The sequence below is a fragment of the Acipenser ruthenus genome, chromosome 6 (assembly GCF_902713425.1).
Source record: "Acipenser ruthenus chromosome 6, fAciRut3.2 maternal haplotype, whole genome shotgun sequence".
Taxonomy (NCBI): Eukaryota; Metazoa; Chordata; class Actinopteri; order Acipenseriformes; family Acipenseridae; genus Acipenser; species Acipenser ruthenus.
Window position 1 is genome coordinate 9648637 of NC_081194.1, and position 13135 is coordinate 9661771.

The window sequence follows — 13135 nt, forward strand, 5'->3', positions numbered from 1 at the left end:
TAAGTGCAAGTTAAAGTGCATTAAAGGCAGAGTGCTATATAGTCCAGAAGGGAAGAATTGAGTTTTGTAGGTGCTGTCTGAAGGTGTGTCTTGAGGAGGCGCCGGAAGGTGGTCAGGAACTGGGCAGTCCTGACATCCGTAGGATGGTCGTTCCACCACTGGGGGGGAGGGTGGAGAGGGAGCGAGCTCTGGAGGCAGGAGAGCATAGAGGAGGTACAGCCAGTCTTCTAGTGCAGGCAGAGTGGAGAGGTCAGGTGGGGGTGTAGGGAGAGATGAGGGTCTGGAGGTAGCTGGGTGCAGTCAGGTCAAGGCATCGTGATCGGGAGCCAGTGGAGTAGCATGGGAGAAGCGAGGCAGAGAGAACACCAGGCGAGCAGCGGAGTTCTGGATGAGCTGGAGCGGACGGGTGACGGCCAGGAGGGAATTGCAGTAGTCTAGACGGGAGAGTACCAGGGCCTGGACGAGGAGTTGCGTGGAGTAGTTGGTGAGGAAGGGTTGGATTCTTCGTATGTTGCTCAGGAAAAAATCGGCAGGTGCGTGCTAGAGTGGAGATGTGCTGGGAGTAGAAGAGGCAGGCGTTCAGGGTTACTCCAGGTTCTTGGCTGAAGAGGAGGGAGAGAGCGTGGTAGATTCCAGAGGAATGGAGATAGAGATCAGAGGAGGGGGAAGATGAGGAGGGGAATAAAAGGAGGTCAGATTTAGAGAGGTTGAGTTTGAGGTGATGCGAGTGCATCCAGGAGGAGATAGAAGACAGACAGGTAGAGATATGGGAGGGGATGGTGGGGAAGATCTGAGCATTATCAGCATAGAAATGTTATGAGAAACCATAGGATGCGATGAGGGGGCCCAGGGAACGGGTGTAGAGAGAGAACAGGAAAGGACCCAAGACTGATCCTTGGGGGACTCCTGTTTAGAGGGGGTGATTTGTGGAGGTTGAGCCGCGCCAGGTTACCTGGTAGGTGCGGTCGGAGAGGTAGGAGGAGAACCAGGTCAGAGCAGTGCCAGAGATTCCCAGGTCAGCAAGAGAGGATAGGAGAATAGAGTGATCGACAGTGTCGAAGGCAGCAGAGAGATCAAGGAGAATTAGGACAGAGGAGAGAAAGGGAGCACAGACAAAGTTTAGCAAGTTAGTGAGACAGAAAAGCAGTTTCAGTGGAGTGAGCAGAGCGGAAACCAGATTGGAGAAGGTCGAGCAGTGTTATAGAGTTTGCAGATATCAGGGATTTTAGAGGAGAAGAAAGAGGCAATGTCGTCAGAGGAGGGGGGGAGGGTTGTGGAGGGAGGAGAAGGTAGAGAATAGTTTCCGGGGGTTGTTAGTGGAGGATTGGATAATAGATTGGAAATAGGAGTGTTTAGCAGAGGAGAGAGTAGAGGAGAAGGAGGAGAGGAGGGAGCGGTAGAGGTCTAGGGCAGCAGGGAGTCTGGTTCTCTTCCATTTCTTCTCAGCAGAGTGCAGTTTAGTTCTTGCTGAGCGGAGCGCAGAGAGCCAAGGTTGGGGAGGGGAGGAGACAGAGGCAGCTGAGGGAGGAGGTGAGGGAAGAGAAGAGGGTGGAGGTAGCAGAGGCTACAGAAAGTTGGGAGAAGGGGTCGATAGGGAGGTCAGAGAGAGCGGTGGAGGCAAGGACAGAGGGGGGGAAGAGAATGGAGGTTATGGTGGGAGGTGACAGTGGGGGTAGGTGGAGTAAGGAGAGAGGGGAGAGACAGAGAAAAAGAGATGAAATAGTGATCAGAGAGGTCCAGTGGGTGACATAGAGGGTGGAGGGGCAGCAGGCCCTGGAGAAGGTGAGGTCCAGTTGATGGCCAGCTTTGTGGGTAGGTGGGGAGGAGAGAGAGAGAAGTTGAAGGAGAGGAAGGAATCCAGTAGTGGGTGGGGTTGGAGAGATGGATATTGAAATCACCTAACAGGTCAGTTGGGGTAGACAGAGAGGGGATTGAGGAGAGGAGATAGTCGAGTTCATCGAGAAAGTGAGTGAGAGGTACAGGGGGACGGTACAGTACAATTAACAGAAGTTGACCTGTTAGGTGATTTCAATTCAAGCGTGAAATTCAAATGTGTTAACAGAGAGTGAGGAGAGGTCAGAGGGGACAGAAAAGAGTAAGGAGGGAGAGAGAAGACCAGTCCCACCTCCCCGTCCAGTGAGACGCGGAGAATGAGAGAGAGGACAGGGAGCAGGAGAGAGCCAGGTTTCAGTGAGAGCAAGGAAATCGATGGGTGGCAAAGACAGAGATGAAATCAGCTTTGTTAGCAGAAGAGTGACAGTTCCAGAGGGCACCAGAGAGAGTGGGAGGGGGGATAGGCAGAGGGATGAGGTTAGAGGGGTTAGGGGAGCAGCGGCGGAGAGAGAACAGAGGATGGGAGTGAGAGGACAGAATAACAGGGATGTGACAGTCGTAGCAGGACAGGTGAGACAGATAGGCACAGTAGTGGGAGCAGGAGCGGTGGGGGGAGTGTATAGACCAGTCTAGTAGTTGGCATCTTCCAGAGCGCTGCTGGGTTCGGATTTTCTCCAACAGCCTCTCTTCGCAGATCTCTCCTTGCTGGATTCCCACAGCTAGATTCCCGGCTCTTTGGTAGAGAAGCTGTTTGGTTGGCTGGCGCACAAACAGGCTAGCTGTCTATTATACTAAACTTCTATATATGGTCTTCTGAGTTAGAGGGCAAAGTTTCTCCATAATAAAATAATTTAAAACAATACTGTAACTGCTGCTACTGCAACCAAGTCATGTCTTGCTAGTTTAAAAATATTTATATTTTGTACTTTAAATATTGGGGAAAGTTTTGCGCTTCGGATCGGGTACATTATTTTCTACTGTATCTTTAACAAGGGCTGACAGTGCACAGAACAATAGGGAGTGTAATATAAGCAAAATTAATTCTTATGATTTCAGGTACGGGCAATTACAGTAAGATTACACTGGCTGCGGAAGGAGGACTGGGACTCTGTTGTCGTTTTTATACACAAATAAGCTTACTTGACTTGAAAAACGTCTTAAACGATGCAAGCACATTCCTACTTGGTTTGATTGAATTGGTGCACAGTAAGAAAATATAAAGCTGAAAATGTATTTCAATGAACAACGACAAGTTTGTAATGGGGAAAAAAAAAAAACCATTCTAGCCTACCTCGTTAAATTAAAACAGGCTTCTCTTATTTTGAAATACAACAGCTTCAGATTATTACTAGTGTTCAATAACAGTATCATTTTATTTAGAGTTGGTGTTGGACTACCCGTTCCTGTCCCTGCAGCAACACGAACCTAACTTATTTAAAAAATACATAAATAAAAAACAACTGTCTGGTTCTTTTTCTTCAATGCATATAATTTAATTACATGAGAATAAAAACAAACTAAACTAACTAACTACCTAGTAGCCTATATTTAATTAACCACTTCTTGTAGTTTCCACAAACTGCTCAGCCCCCTTTGTTAGTCAACCCGCTGGTAACGTGTTGTATGCAGGGCGGGCTATGGGTCAAACCAATGTTCGTGTACACTTCGAAATTATTGAGTTTTTTTTTCCTGCAAATTCTTCTGAATTACTTTATTTTTATTTATTTATATTAAATTTAAACCGTTTAAAAGTCAAAATCATAGAATGTGTATATACTGAGCAAAAAAGTAGAGGCAAAATATATAGTTTGCCTCCCCTGTGCCCGATGGGTTAGGCGTCTATGAATGTACATCATGTTTCACAACAACAGAACCGTTTTAAACATGACCCTGGCGTTAGATGTATAGGATTATAAACAGAAACATGGCATCATGTGAGCTGATGAAACAGCTAGAAAATGTGTAGCCAAGATGAGGAATGTTAAGACGACAACAACTTGGCAGATAAACGGCTCTTGCAGCGGTGGCTGTCATGATTACATCAGCCTGAAAAACTAGAAAAGGGAAGACGTGCACTCTGAATAGTATGGATCTGATCAGGGGAGAAGGGTTAACCCTTTCATCACCCTCCCTCACTTAAACATTCTTGTCTAGTACACAACTCCACATGTAATTTAAGCGGTTTAAAAGCCTTAAAATTATCTGGAGGGTCTTAAGACTGAATTAACTTTCCGAATACAAAAATAAAAACTGAACAAAAACAAAAATAGCTAAATTCAATTGATAAATTCCTTAAAATCAGTCTAAATAAACAGGAAATAATAACTGGATTTTATTTGTCATTTTTGTTCAATATACACAATTATAATATGTAACATTTATGAATACTAAATAAAATGAATTGTATTTACCATTTAACAGAATTGTTGATTGTGACAAGAAACTACAGGCCATCATGAATTCGGTTGCCATGACGCCTGGAGCCCTTTTCATAAATGGCTGTTTTTAAAAGAAGTGCCCACTCGCCTACTGAAACTCTAGACAAAACTGACCCAGTCTATACTCAAGTCTCTATGAAGAAACTGTCTAACACTCTCAACTTGTTTGTTTCTTATGTTTGTGATTGATCAAAAATACTAATAGTACACCAATTTATTTATTTCTGCACAACAAATTCACATTTTTCATATTAAATGAATATAATGCACATTTAAACAGGCTTTTACATTAAGAAACATGGCTTTGAGAGAAACTTAGATGCAATGGTAATATTGCAGCACTGTAAATTGCATTGGAGCAGTTATATTATAAATGAAATAAAAAGTCTTAAATCTTTGAACGAGATGTCATTTTCAGTGTAAAAATCTGATTGTAGCCATCAAAGTAGGACTGCATGCATACATGAAGCTTGCCAAATAAATATCAAACCTGTGGTATATTACATGCTTTTCCCACCACGACAAAGCAGTGACAACTGAATACTCAACCCTGGGACTCAACCCTGAGTATGAAAATAGTTACATCAATGCATTAACACAGCCCTCAAAGGCAAGCAGAAGCAACTAACATAAAAATCAAAATCTGCATAACAAACAGGATCCTACACTGGAGTTTACATAAAAACGGGACTTTAGCAATAGTCAGCTTTTGACAACATAATTGTCAACCCGCAATATCTTCTGAAGGCTCTAGAGATGACAGCTCACAAAGCTTTAACCACTTAGAGGAGGCAGCAACTCTTTACTGCAGTGGAAGACAAAGGCAGACTGAACCACCTCTACTTTGTATGTTGCCAGATAAATAGAAACATCTGATGCAATTATTATTTAAACCATATCAGAACGGTACATAGAATGTATAAAGAACTGAAGGCGTTGATAACTTGCAAACACTTTCATACATATTAAAATAATCTCAATTATCTGATATGAAATGTGCTCATTCATTCTACCGCATGATCCTGTACCATTTTAAATAAAAACTGCATTTAATGATTATAGGCAAACCAAGTGGAATGACTCCTCTTGTGTATTGTGGTCTCTGCTAGTCTGCTGTGCCTGGCAGTTCTATAGCACAAAACCAATCCTAATTCCTCTTGAAAAACGAGTCCAGGGTCTGGTTGGTGCCCTGTGATTTGAGTTTCTTGGGTGCAGGGGCTGCTGTGTTCTTGGACTTGCTTTTCCCTCTCGAGAGGGTGGCAGAGGCAGCAGCAGCAGCAGCGGTGGAGGGGGTTCTGCTGGGGTCGGTGCTAGAGGTTCCTGAGCTGGTTGAGGAAAAAGAGCTCTGGAGGTCTAGAGCGAAGTGGTAGTCCGTGTGTTCAGGCATCTCCCAAACGAGAATGTTCTTGCCACATCGTTCACACCACACAAGGTCCTCAGAGGAAGCTTTGTTGGAAAGCAGGTCTCCAGAGTGCTCCTCGTTAGCGACTCTAGTGGCAGGTTCTCCGTTCTCTCTCAGGTGATCCAGACTGTCCGGTTCCTCAGGTTTTCCTTCCTCAGCCAGTTCTGGAATTGTTCCAGGCTGCCACTCTACACTCTGAAGGTCTTGGTTGACATTAAATCTTTTTGTTTCACTGTCGGCCTCGTTGTTAACAAAAGGAGAAGAATTATTTAAAGAATTGTTGACACTGGTTCCAACACCGAGGTCAGAACTTCTGGATAACTGAGCGGTCAGTTCTCTGCTATCTGAAGAGTTTTCACAAGCCTTGCTCTTAAAGAAAGAGCAAATATCCGATTTATTTTTGGAAAATGACGTGACAGGAAGTGGCACAGTGGTGGCAGCAGGAAGAGGCTCTTCCGGATCAGGAAGCTGTGATGGCGACACGGACAGCAATGATCCCGACACTTCACTCGCTTCCTTCTTTCTGTCAGATGCTCTCTGAAAAAATGACTCTATAGCACCAGCTGGCTTCTTGATTGAACCCGTTTTCTTAGGGATGGGGCTCGAGACAGACAGACTGGGGGTTGGAAGTTTCTGTGTAGATGTGACATCACTGCTTAAGAAACTTGCAATCCCTGCAACGGATGATGAGGGGGGCTCTGAAAACTTGCTGGCAGACAGGTGAAGCAGTGTGAGTGCCGGGGACCTGAAATTACAAAGAACACTCCAGATGAATACGCTGTACACGACTTTACAAGACCTTCAAATGGATTCAAGTTGACAATTTAATTTCTTTACAACTGAACTGAGTCATATTCTGCCCCATAATGAAGCATGGTAAAATATGCAGACACTTTTTAGAAACCTGATAAATACTGAATACAATTTGGAAAGCAATAACTCAGTATATATAAAAAAAAAATACAAAATCATGAAATCCTGACAGTGATACTTGAAATGTTAAAATTTTCCCTAAATTATGCATCAATGAGCTTCCCATTTCATACATTTACAACAACACAAGATCAAGTAATTGCTTTTTGCAGAAGGTCCGGTTTTAGTATTTCCAGCTCATATTAAGAAAACAAAAACAATAACGTGTCTTCTAAATAATGACACCGGTGGTGAAGTAATCACGGTCCGATTCACAGTATAATTATTTGTGCTGAAACACAAGGTTGTCTTCTTTCTGCAGACCGTATGCAGTCTCACCTCTGAGCCAGAATCTAAAGAGGCTTCAGTAATGTCAGAATACCAAGACAGCACCCGATCTGCCCTCATAGCTTTCTTTCTTTAAAAGTATATAGCAGCAATTCTTTCAAAGCCCTACCAAGCTGACTGGTGGTTCCCTGCTGCGTTGAGGCTCTTGATCAGGGCTAGACTGTCGCTGGAGATCTTCTGCGCCTCGTAGCGTGACAGAGCACAGCACCGGGAGAAGCTGTTGGCCCTGCGGTCCCCCTCCACCCGCACCCCCACAGTCAGCTGCTTCGCCACCCTGTTATTCTGGAGAAGAAAGAGAGCCTCTGTGTGAGAAACGAGCCCCTGGCTGGGATCAGAGCTCTGCTGAGCCACCTGCAAAACCAGGCTACCTTGGAGGATTAATTTCAAAATAAACTGAAAAATATTAGCCGTATTGGTCCAGAGATGACAAGAATAATCAATGTTGAAACAGAAATAAAATAAAAGGCATCAACATCAGTTCTGCTAAATATAATGAAAAAAAAACTATTTCTTATTGTTCCATGATGAACTGAAAAGAAAACATTCACACAATTATATATATATATATATATTTTTTTTCTTTTAATACCGGTAATTAACAGTATTATAAAGATGTAAACCATTGAAATAATAAAGGAACCCACTTGCACCATCTGCTGGTAAAATTAGGAAAAACACAATGCTCAAATCATGCAGCATCTTCTTTCTAAATGACTTCTATTTTAAGAAAAAAAAAAAAGGTTTGTTTATACCATCATGTCACACACAGCTAACTTCTGAAACGTACAGATTTTGATATTGCGTAACATATTAAAGACCAGGTTTTCTTTAAAAAAAATAAAATAAATAAATTGGCCGGTATTAATTCTCACCATTTCTCTGTCCTTAGTCAGCCTCTCCTCTAGCTCTAGTGCCAGCTGCATCAGCCAGTGCTGCACCTGCAAAGCAAACCCAGTAGGAAGCCATCAGTTATCAACACAGCTGCCGAGTCTTCTCTGCAAAGCAACTGACACAATTCATTCACGTCTAATGCAGGAAGGAGATTTGGGTTAGACAGATCAACTAAGCTTTTCATCACAGTCATTCCCATTTTGACTTTACAAAACAACTGGTATCACTTTATAACATAATGTGTGTGCATGTCCAATTCTGGTTGTACAAAGTGGAGAAATTACGGGTACCTGCTCCCCAGTTGCCAAGGCAGTTTTTCCAGGGAAATTCTTACTGCATCCGATGGACTTGGGCAGGTGCCTTGGCTTTACAGGTTCAAACTCAATCCCTCGGCACAACCCAAAGAGCCACTGACTAGAGGAAGGAAACACCCAATCAGAACCAGCACTTACTACACCTCAGTGCAGCATGCTGTGACTTCAATACACCTCAGTGCAGCACGCTGTGACTTCAACCCTTGGATATTCAGTAACTTGGTGGACTGACTAAGCAACTCCCATTTGTTTTCTTCAGAGAGCAATGTGGATTTCTAACTCTATCCCGAACAGCCATGCATTTTAACTGTAACAACAACTGTAGAGATCAGAGGCAATAGTTACTCAGGAAACAAGATCAAAACTTATCTAGAACTACTAGGTTCCACTGTAAGAATGTATGGTATTATAATGAGCATGCTACTAGATGTTACCTATGTACAGTAACACAGTTTAAACATGGCATATACCATTTTACAATAGTGCTACACTATTGTACTGTACATATACTGTACATACAGCACCATTACCCATCCGATTAGGAAAGATCTGCATTATTCTGCAGTTAAAATGTCTAAGTTTCAGTATGAATGTGACCGTGCTCCTCGTTCAACCTTGACCTCTGTACCAGAAACAGTTTTACTGAACAAGTATGTTTTCTAAATTTAATACAAAATGATGCGTTGATGATTATATATGATAAGTGTACTGATTTGGTTATCAAACAACCAAAAAAAGCCTTGCATGCTTTTTGCCCTGCCACAAGTGTAAAACTAAATATTCTCCGACAGCACAGAAAATCCACGTTTTTCCTTGTTATTCCACAGCAAATTGATTCCTAGGATCCCTGGTTATCTATAATACTGTATAGGCATCCCTAATAGGCTGTTCTTGACTATCCCCAGAGTAACTTACCCAGTCTTGTCCCCGAAGTGGCTGTGGAGCTGGGTCTCTGTGAACTGGGTGAGGTCCCCGATGTTCTCCACACCCAGCGTCTCGGTGATGAAAGCACCCAGTTTCCCTCCAAGGTGGCGTCTGCAAGGATCACCAGGCATTACAGTTTATATCGGTAAGCAGGCTGTCGCCTCACCTCATATCAGCTTCATAGCACATAACGTGGAAAAGCGGCTTGGTTTTTTTGTTCTTTGACAGTAAACCTAGTCTGCTGTAACCCTCTTAAAATAGAAGAGCTAACGTCACTGCTATGCAGTATACAAACTATATATTCTTTATTTTTTTTACCAGTCAGTAGTGTAGGCCTGTGGTTGCTGTAAAACTCTACAAACTGATTTCTGTTATCTAAACTGTTCTAAATGACAAAGCCGCCCCATTCTTAAACCCTATTTAAGGATCATTCTACTTACATTTTGCCAATAGGCAGCATGCTGAAGAGCTGGGGTACAGATCCCAGAGGCAGTATGGTCTGGCGGTTCGGTTTGTTAAACCCGCAGGAAAGCTTTGACAAAACCTGTTGGTGTAATCAAAATCTAATTCAGTGCATTAAAAAAGAAACTGCTGACACTTCTAGACTCATTTTTTAAATTGTTCATACCACACTGGACTCTCCAGTCAATTAAGTCAATCAGGCTTTACCTTATTGTGAGAGATCCCAGCTGAGCACCTGAATCCAGTCTTGGCCTCCACTGCGGCTCTCATCTCCTCCACGATCACAGCTCCCACTGTGAGCTGCAGCTCTGGGCAGGCAGTGTTGCTGTGAGTGGGCAAGGAGTCGAGCCACTCCTGCAGGCCCCGTCGGCGCCTCACCTCTATGGAGCCCCAGGAAAGAGAGCACCCCAGTTACCCAGGGCACTCAGCTCCACAAACAGCATCAGACCTGTACTGGATTCCTCTCACACTACACTCAACGTGTCACTTTTACAAACAAGAATTTCTAGCCCTGCTAAGCTGATCATTTTACAGTCTTTTTTAAAGTATGTAAAATGCCTGGGACAGCCTAAAAACATCAGTATTTTAACAGACGAACCCAGTGTCTACTGCAGCGATACAACTGTTATAAAATATTATCATGTGATCCTAATGTATGATTTGTCCTGGTATTTTAGATAAGTGGAAAACAGCAGTAATGCACAACAAAATAATATATAAAGAGGTCAACTTTTTGTCTCACAAACCTTTGTCCTCCTCCTCCTCCTCCCCTTGCTCTTCCCTGGCTGCCTGTGGAAATCCCTGGACGAAGGTAGCTCTCAGGAGGTCAGGCTGGATTCTCTGCCCTGCCAGCTCCCTCAGTCTCTGCTGCACCACGCTTGTTAGGTCCATGTAAGCCTCATCAATACTGGCCCGCTCAATCACTGCAAACTGGGACATCACCTCTATCACCTCCACACTGGCCTCGCGGTACCTGAAAAGCACAGGCAGACAGGCTCTAAAAACTGGTGAGCCACACTTGAGCGGGACTGTAAAATGCCATGCTCAGCACATTAATCACAAGCACAGGATTTACTTTAAATAAGTAAAAACTAAACACAACTTATAGAAATCTGGCACACCGCTAACAAACACACTATCCTTTATGAACACTAAGTGTGAATGTCAACTGGCTTACGGAATACCCCACAGGTGATAAAAACTGGCATGTTTCTTTAGTTCAGCTGGCTTACAGCGGTGTTTACCCATATGTAAAAAAATGATGTTGCCTCTACTGTACAGTATGTGTGCCCACATCAAATCCATTACCTCCTCTTCTCACCTCTCAGACTGACATGTCTACTTGCAGGAGAGTTACATACTTGGTGAGATCAGCCTTCCCATGTGCCTCTCGGACTCTCGCCACCCTCAGATCCGGACACAGTTTTTTGGCCTCGTCCGCCCACATGTTTCTTGTGACCCCGTGTGCCCTGGCTTCGTAGCTGACAGCTATAATGCTACCAGATCAAGAACAAAACAATCACTGCCGCTTTAGGGGAAAAATGACTACAGGTTGCGTGACACTTGCTCATACCATATCCAAACTGAAAACAAAAGTAAAACTAAGATCCAAGAGAACTTGTTATAGCTAATTCCAGCAAATATATAACATTTACATCTCAAACAGAACCTTAGATACACCGACTGGCTTAATAACTGGAGAATGTAAGTCAAATCAGAGAATCGTGTGATCTACTGGACCTATACAAGCTTGTCACTATGTTATATATCAGGAATAAGCCATTGTTAATCTTGTGCGATTGTTGAGTGCCTCCCTGTGGATGAAGGAGGAGGAGAAGGAAGATTAGGAAGATCACCATTATTGGTATCCATTAAATGTGCGCTGTTGCTGTATGCACTACTTCACAATTGTTAATAGCGTGATTCAATTTAGAGTGATTCGACCTAACATCTAATTTCCTGAGAGAGTTTGGGATATCTCCTCCGTACACAAGAAGGTTACAAATGCTACATATACATAAGAAAAAATCTGAGTGACCATACATTCCACTGACAGACAGGCCTATATATGTTATTAATTACAAGTATTCTGACCGACATTTAAAGCCAGAGTGAAAGCACATCAAAGCACCTTTTTCCAGCTCAGTACTTACCCTCCTCCCTTCCAGGTTTTATACTGCGCAACCACACAGGGTTTGTTCTTGAGCTCTGGGTTCAACCTCTGCTCCACCTGAACATAGAAACAGTCCATATCCACCAGGGCCACCACTCGCTCCTTCCCACGCTCCATTGCACAACACCGGGGGAAGCTCGCTGCTGTCGGACGGCAATCAGGAGAACTGTGTGTCATTCCATATGATCATCTGCATTCAACAGGTCTCCCCACTTGACCATCTCCTTTTACACAAACTTTGACAAACCCATGTTTCCAAGGACAGATCACATACTGTTGATGCATGAATTGATTCATTTGTTCAAACAGTGGCTTCTTATTCTAAGTTTAATATCTGACAAGGTTTAACGCTAAGGTTAAAACGGTCATAGCTAATGAAATAATTCCATAAATCATACATGTTTCTATTGGCTATGTAGATATGACATGTGCAGTTTTGAAAAACGTTACAGCAAAAGTATTTTTATTTTAGAATGACACCCGGTACAATAGGTTGAGAATGTTCTCAGTTAGCATTGCACTGAACTTCCTTGTTGATTTCACATTAGGATCATATTCGAGATCAAAGCATGCACATTGTTTTGGGAATTATCTGGTTAATCTCAGGAAAGAAGACGCTGCAAAGGGGAACCTAATCCAGCCTGAAAGTAATAGATAGATAGATAGATAGATAATGTTTGTATGCTGATAACCCAGGGTGCCATGGGGATCACTGGACGATGAAAGCATATTTTCCTAGAAAAACGCACATCCTCATTACGATCTATTTGCCCATCATGCCTCTATTAATAACCTCTATATACTTTTCCCGATTTTATAATTTAAGTAAACAAAGACTTTCAGTAAAAACGCCGACCACCAGAAAGGTTAATTAACTCGTTTACTATATAAAAATAGTTTTAAAAAGCACGGAGCTAGATTATAAATGTCTCTTACTAAATCGTAGCAAATTTTTTTTCATAATGGAAATTTAATCCGGAAATATAAATAATATTTAATCCGGAAATCGTAAATATTATCACGTTGTTTCGTTTTTTCCTACAATTTTAAATTAGGGCAATTGTAAAATAATAACGATTTGGTATAAAAATGCGACTTTATATATATTTTTATATATATATATATATATATATATATATATATATATATATATATATATATATAAGGATGATCACTGTGCAGGACAGATATTATCTGAGAAAATGGCATACTCTTCCTCTGGCAGAGTAAAGTCTAAAAAGTTTAACAAACATATTTTTCATGTTAAATTAGATTCCATAATGCAACAGAAATAAAGCTTACTTTGGAGGAATGCCTCAACCTCCCCTCTTCAAATTCATTCTTGTGGTTTTCATTTGTGATTCCCACTTCGCTATACTGTGAAAAACGTCATCTCAAAGTGCGCATATACAGTGTCTGTCGGTGTGTCGTCATCAAT

General features: G+C 42.4%; 1 protein-coding gene across 2 annotated transcripts; it reads right to left on the minus strand.

Moving 5' to 3' along the window:
- Positions 1–4143: 4143 nt before the first annotated feature.
- Positions 4144–13135, minus strand: polh (polymerase (DNA directed), eta). Of its 2 annotated transcripts, none has more exons than XM_034017158.3 (11): positions 13000–13135; positions 11678–11840; positions 10886–11020; positions 10271–10497; positions 9732–9904; positions 9503–9606; positions 9054–9173; positions 8115–8238; positions 7806–7871; positions 7043–7215; positions 4144–6418 (listed from the first exon to the last, which is right to left on the minus strand). In XM_034017158.3, the coding sequence occupies exons 2-11, from the start codon at positions 11812–11814 to the stop codon at positions 5419–5421; spliced, it is 2259 nt and encodes a 752-aa protein (XP_033873049.3). In that variant the 5' UTR covers positions 11815–11840; positions 13000–13135; the 3' UTR covers positions 4144–5418. The 2 variants fall into 2 exon arrangements, with proteins under 2 accessions (XP_033873049.3, XP_033873050.3); XM_034017159.3 differs by having other exon boundaries at positions 11678–11837; positions 13000–13121.

Bases quoted from the DNA above. Each gene is read 5' to 3' on its own strand.
- polh (XM_034017158.3), bottom strand. From the start codon at position 11,814: ATGGAGCGTGGGAAGGAGCGAGTGGTGGCCCTGGTGGATATGGACTGT. The intron at 7,872-8,114 runs GTACCCGTAATT...TTTGCTTTGCAG, and splicing joins CCTTGGCAACTGGGGAGCAG to GTGCAGCACTGGCTGATGCA. The intron at 7,216-7,805 runs GTGAGAATTAAT...TTTCTTCTCCAG, and splicing joins TGACTAAGGACAGAGAAATG to AATAACAGGGTGGCGAAGCA.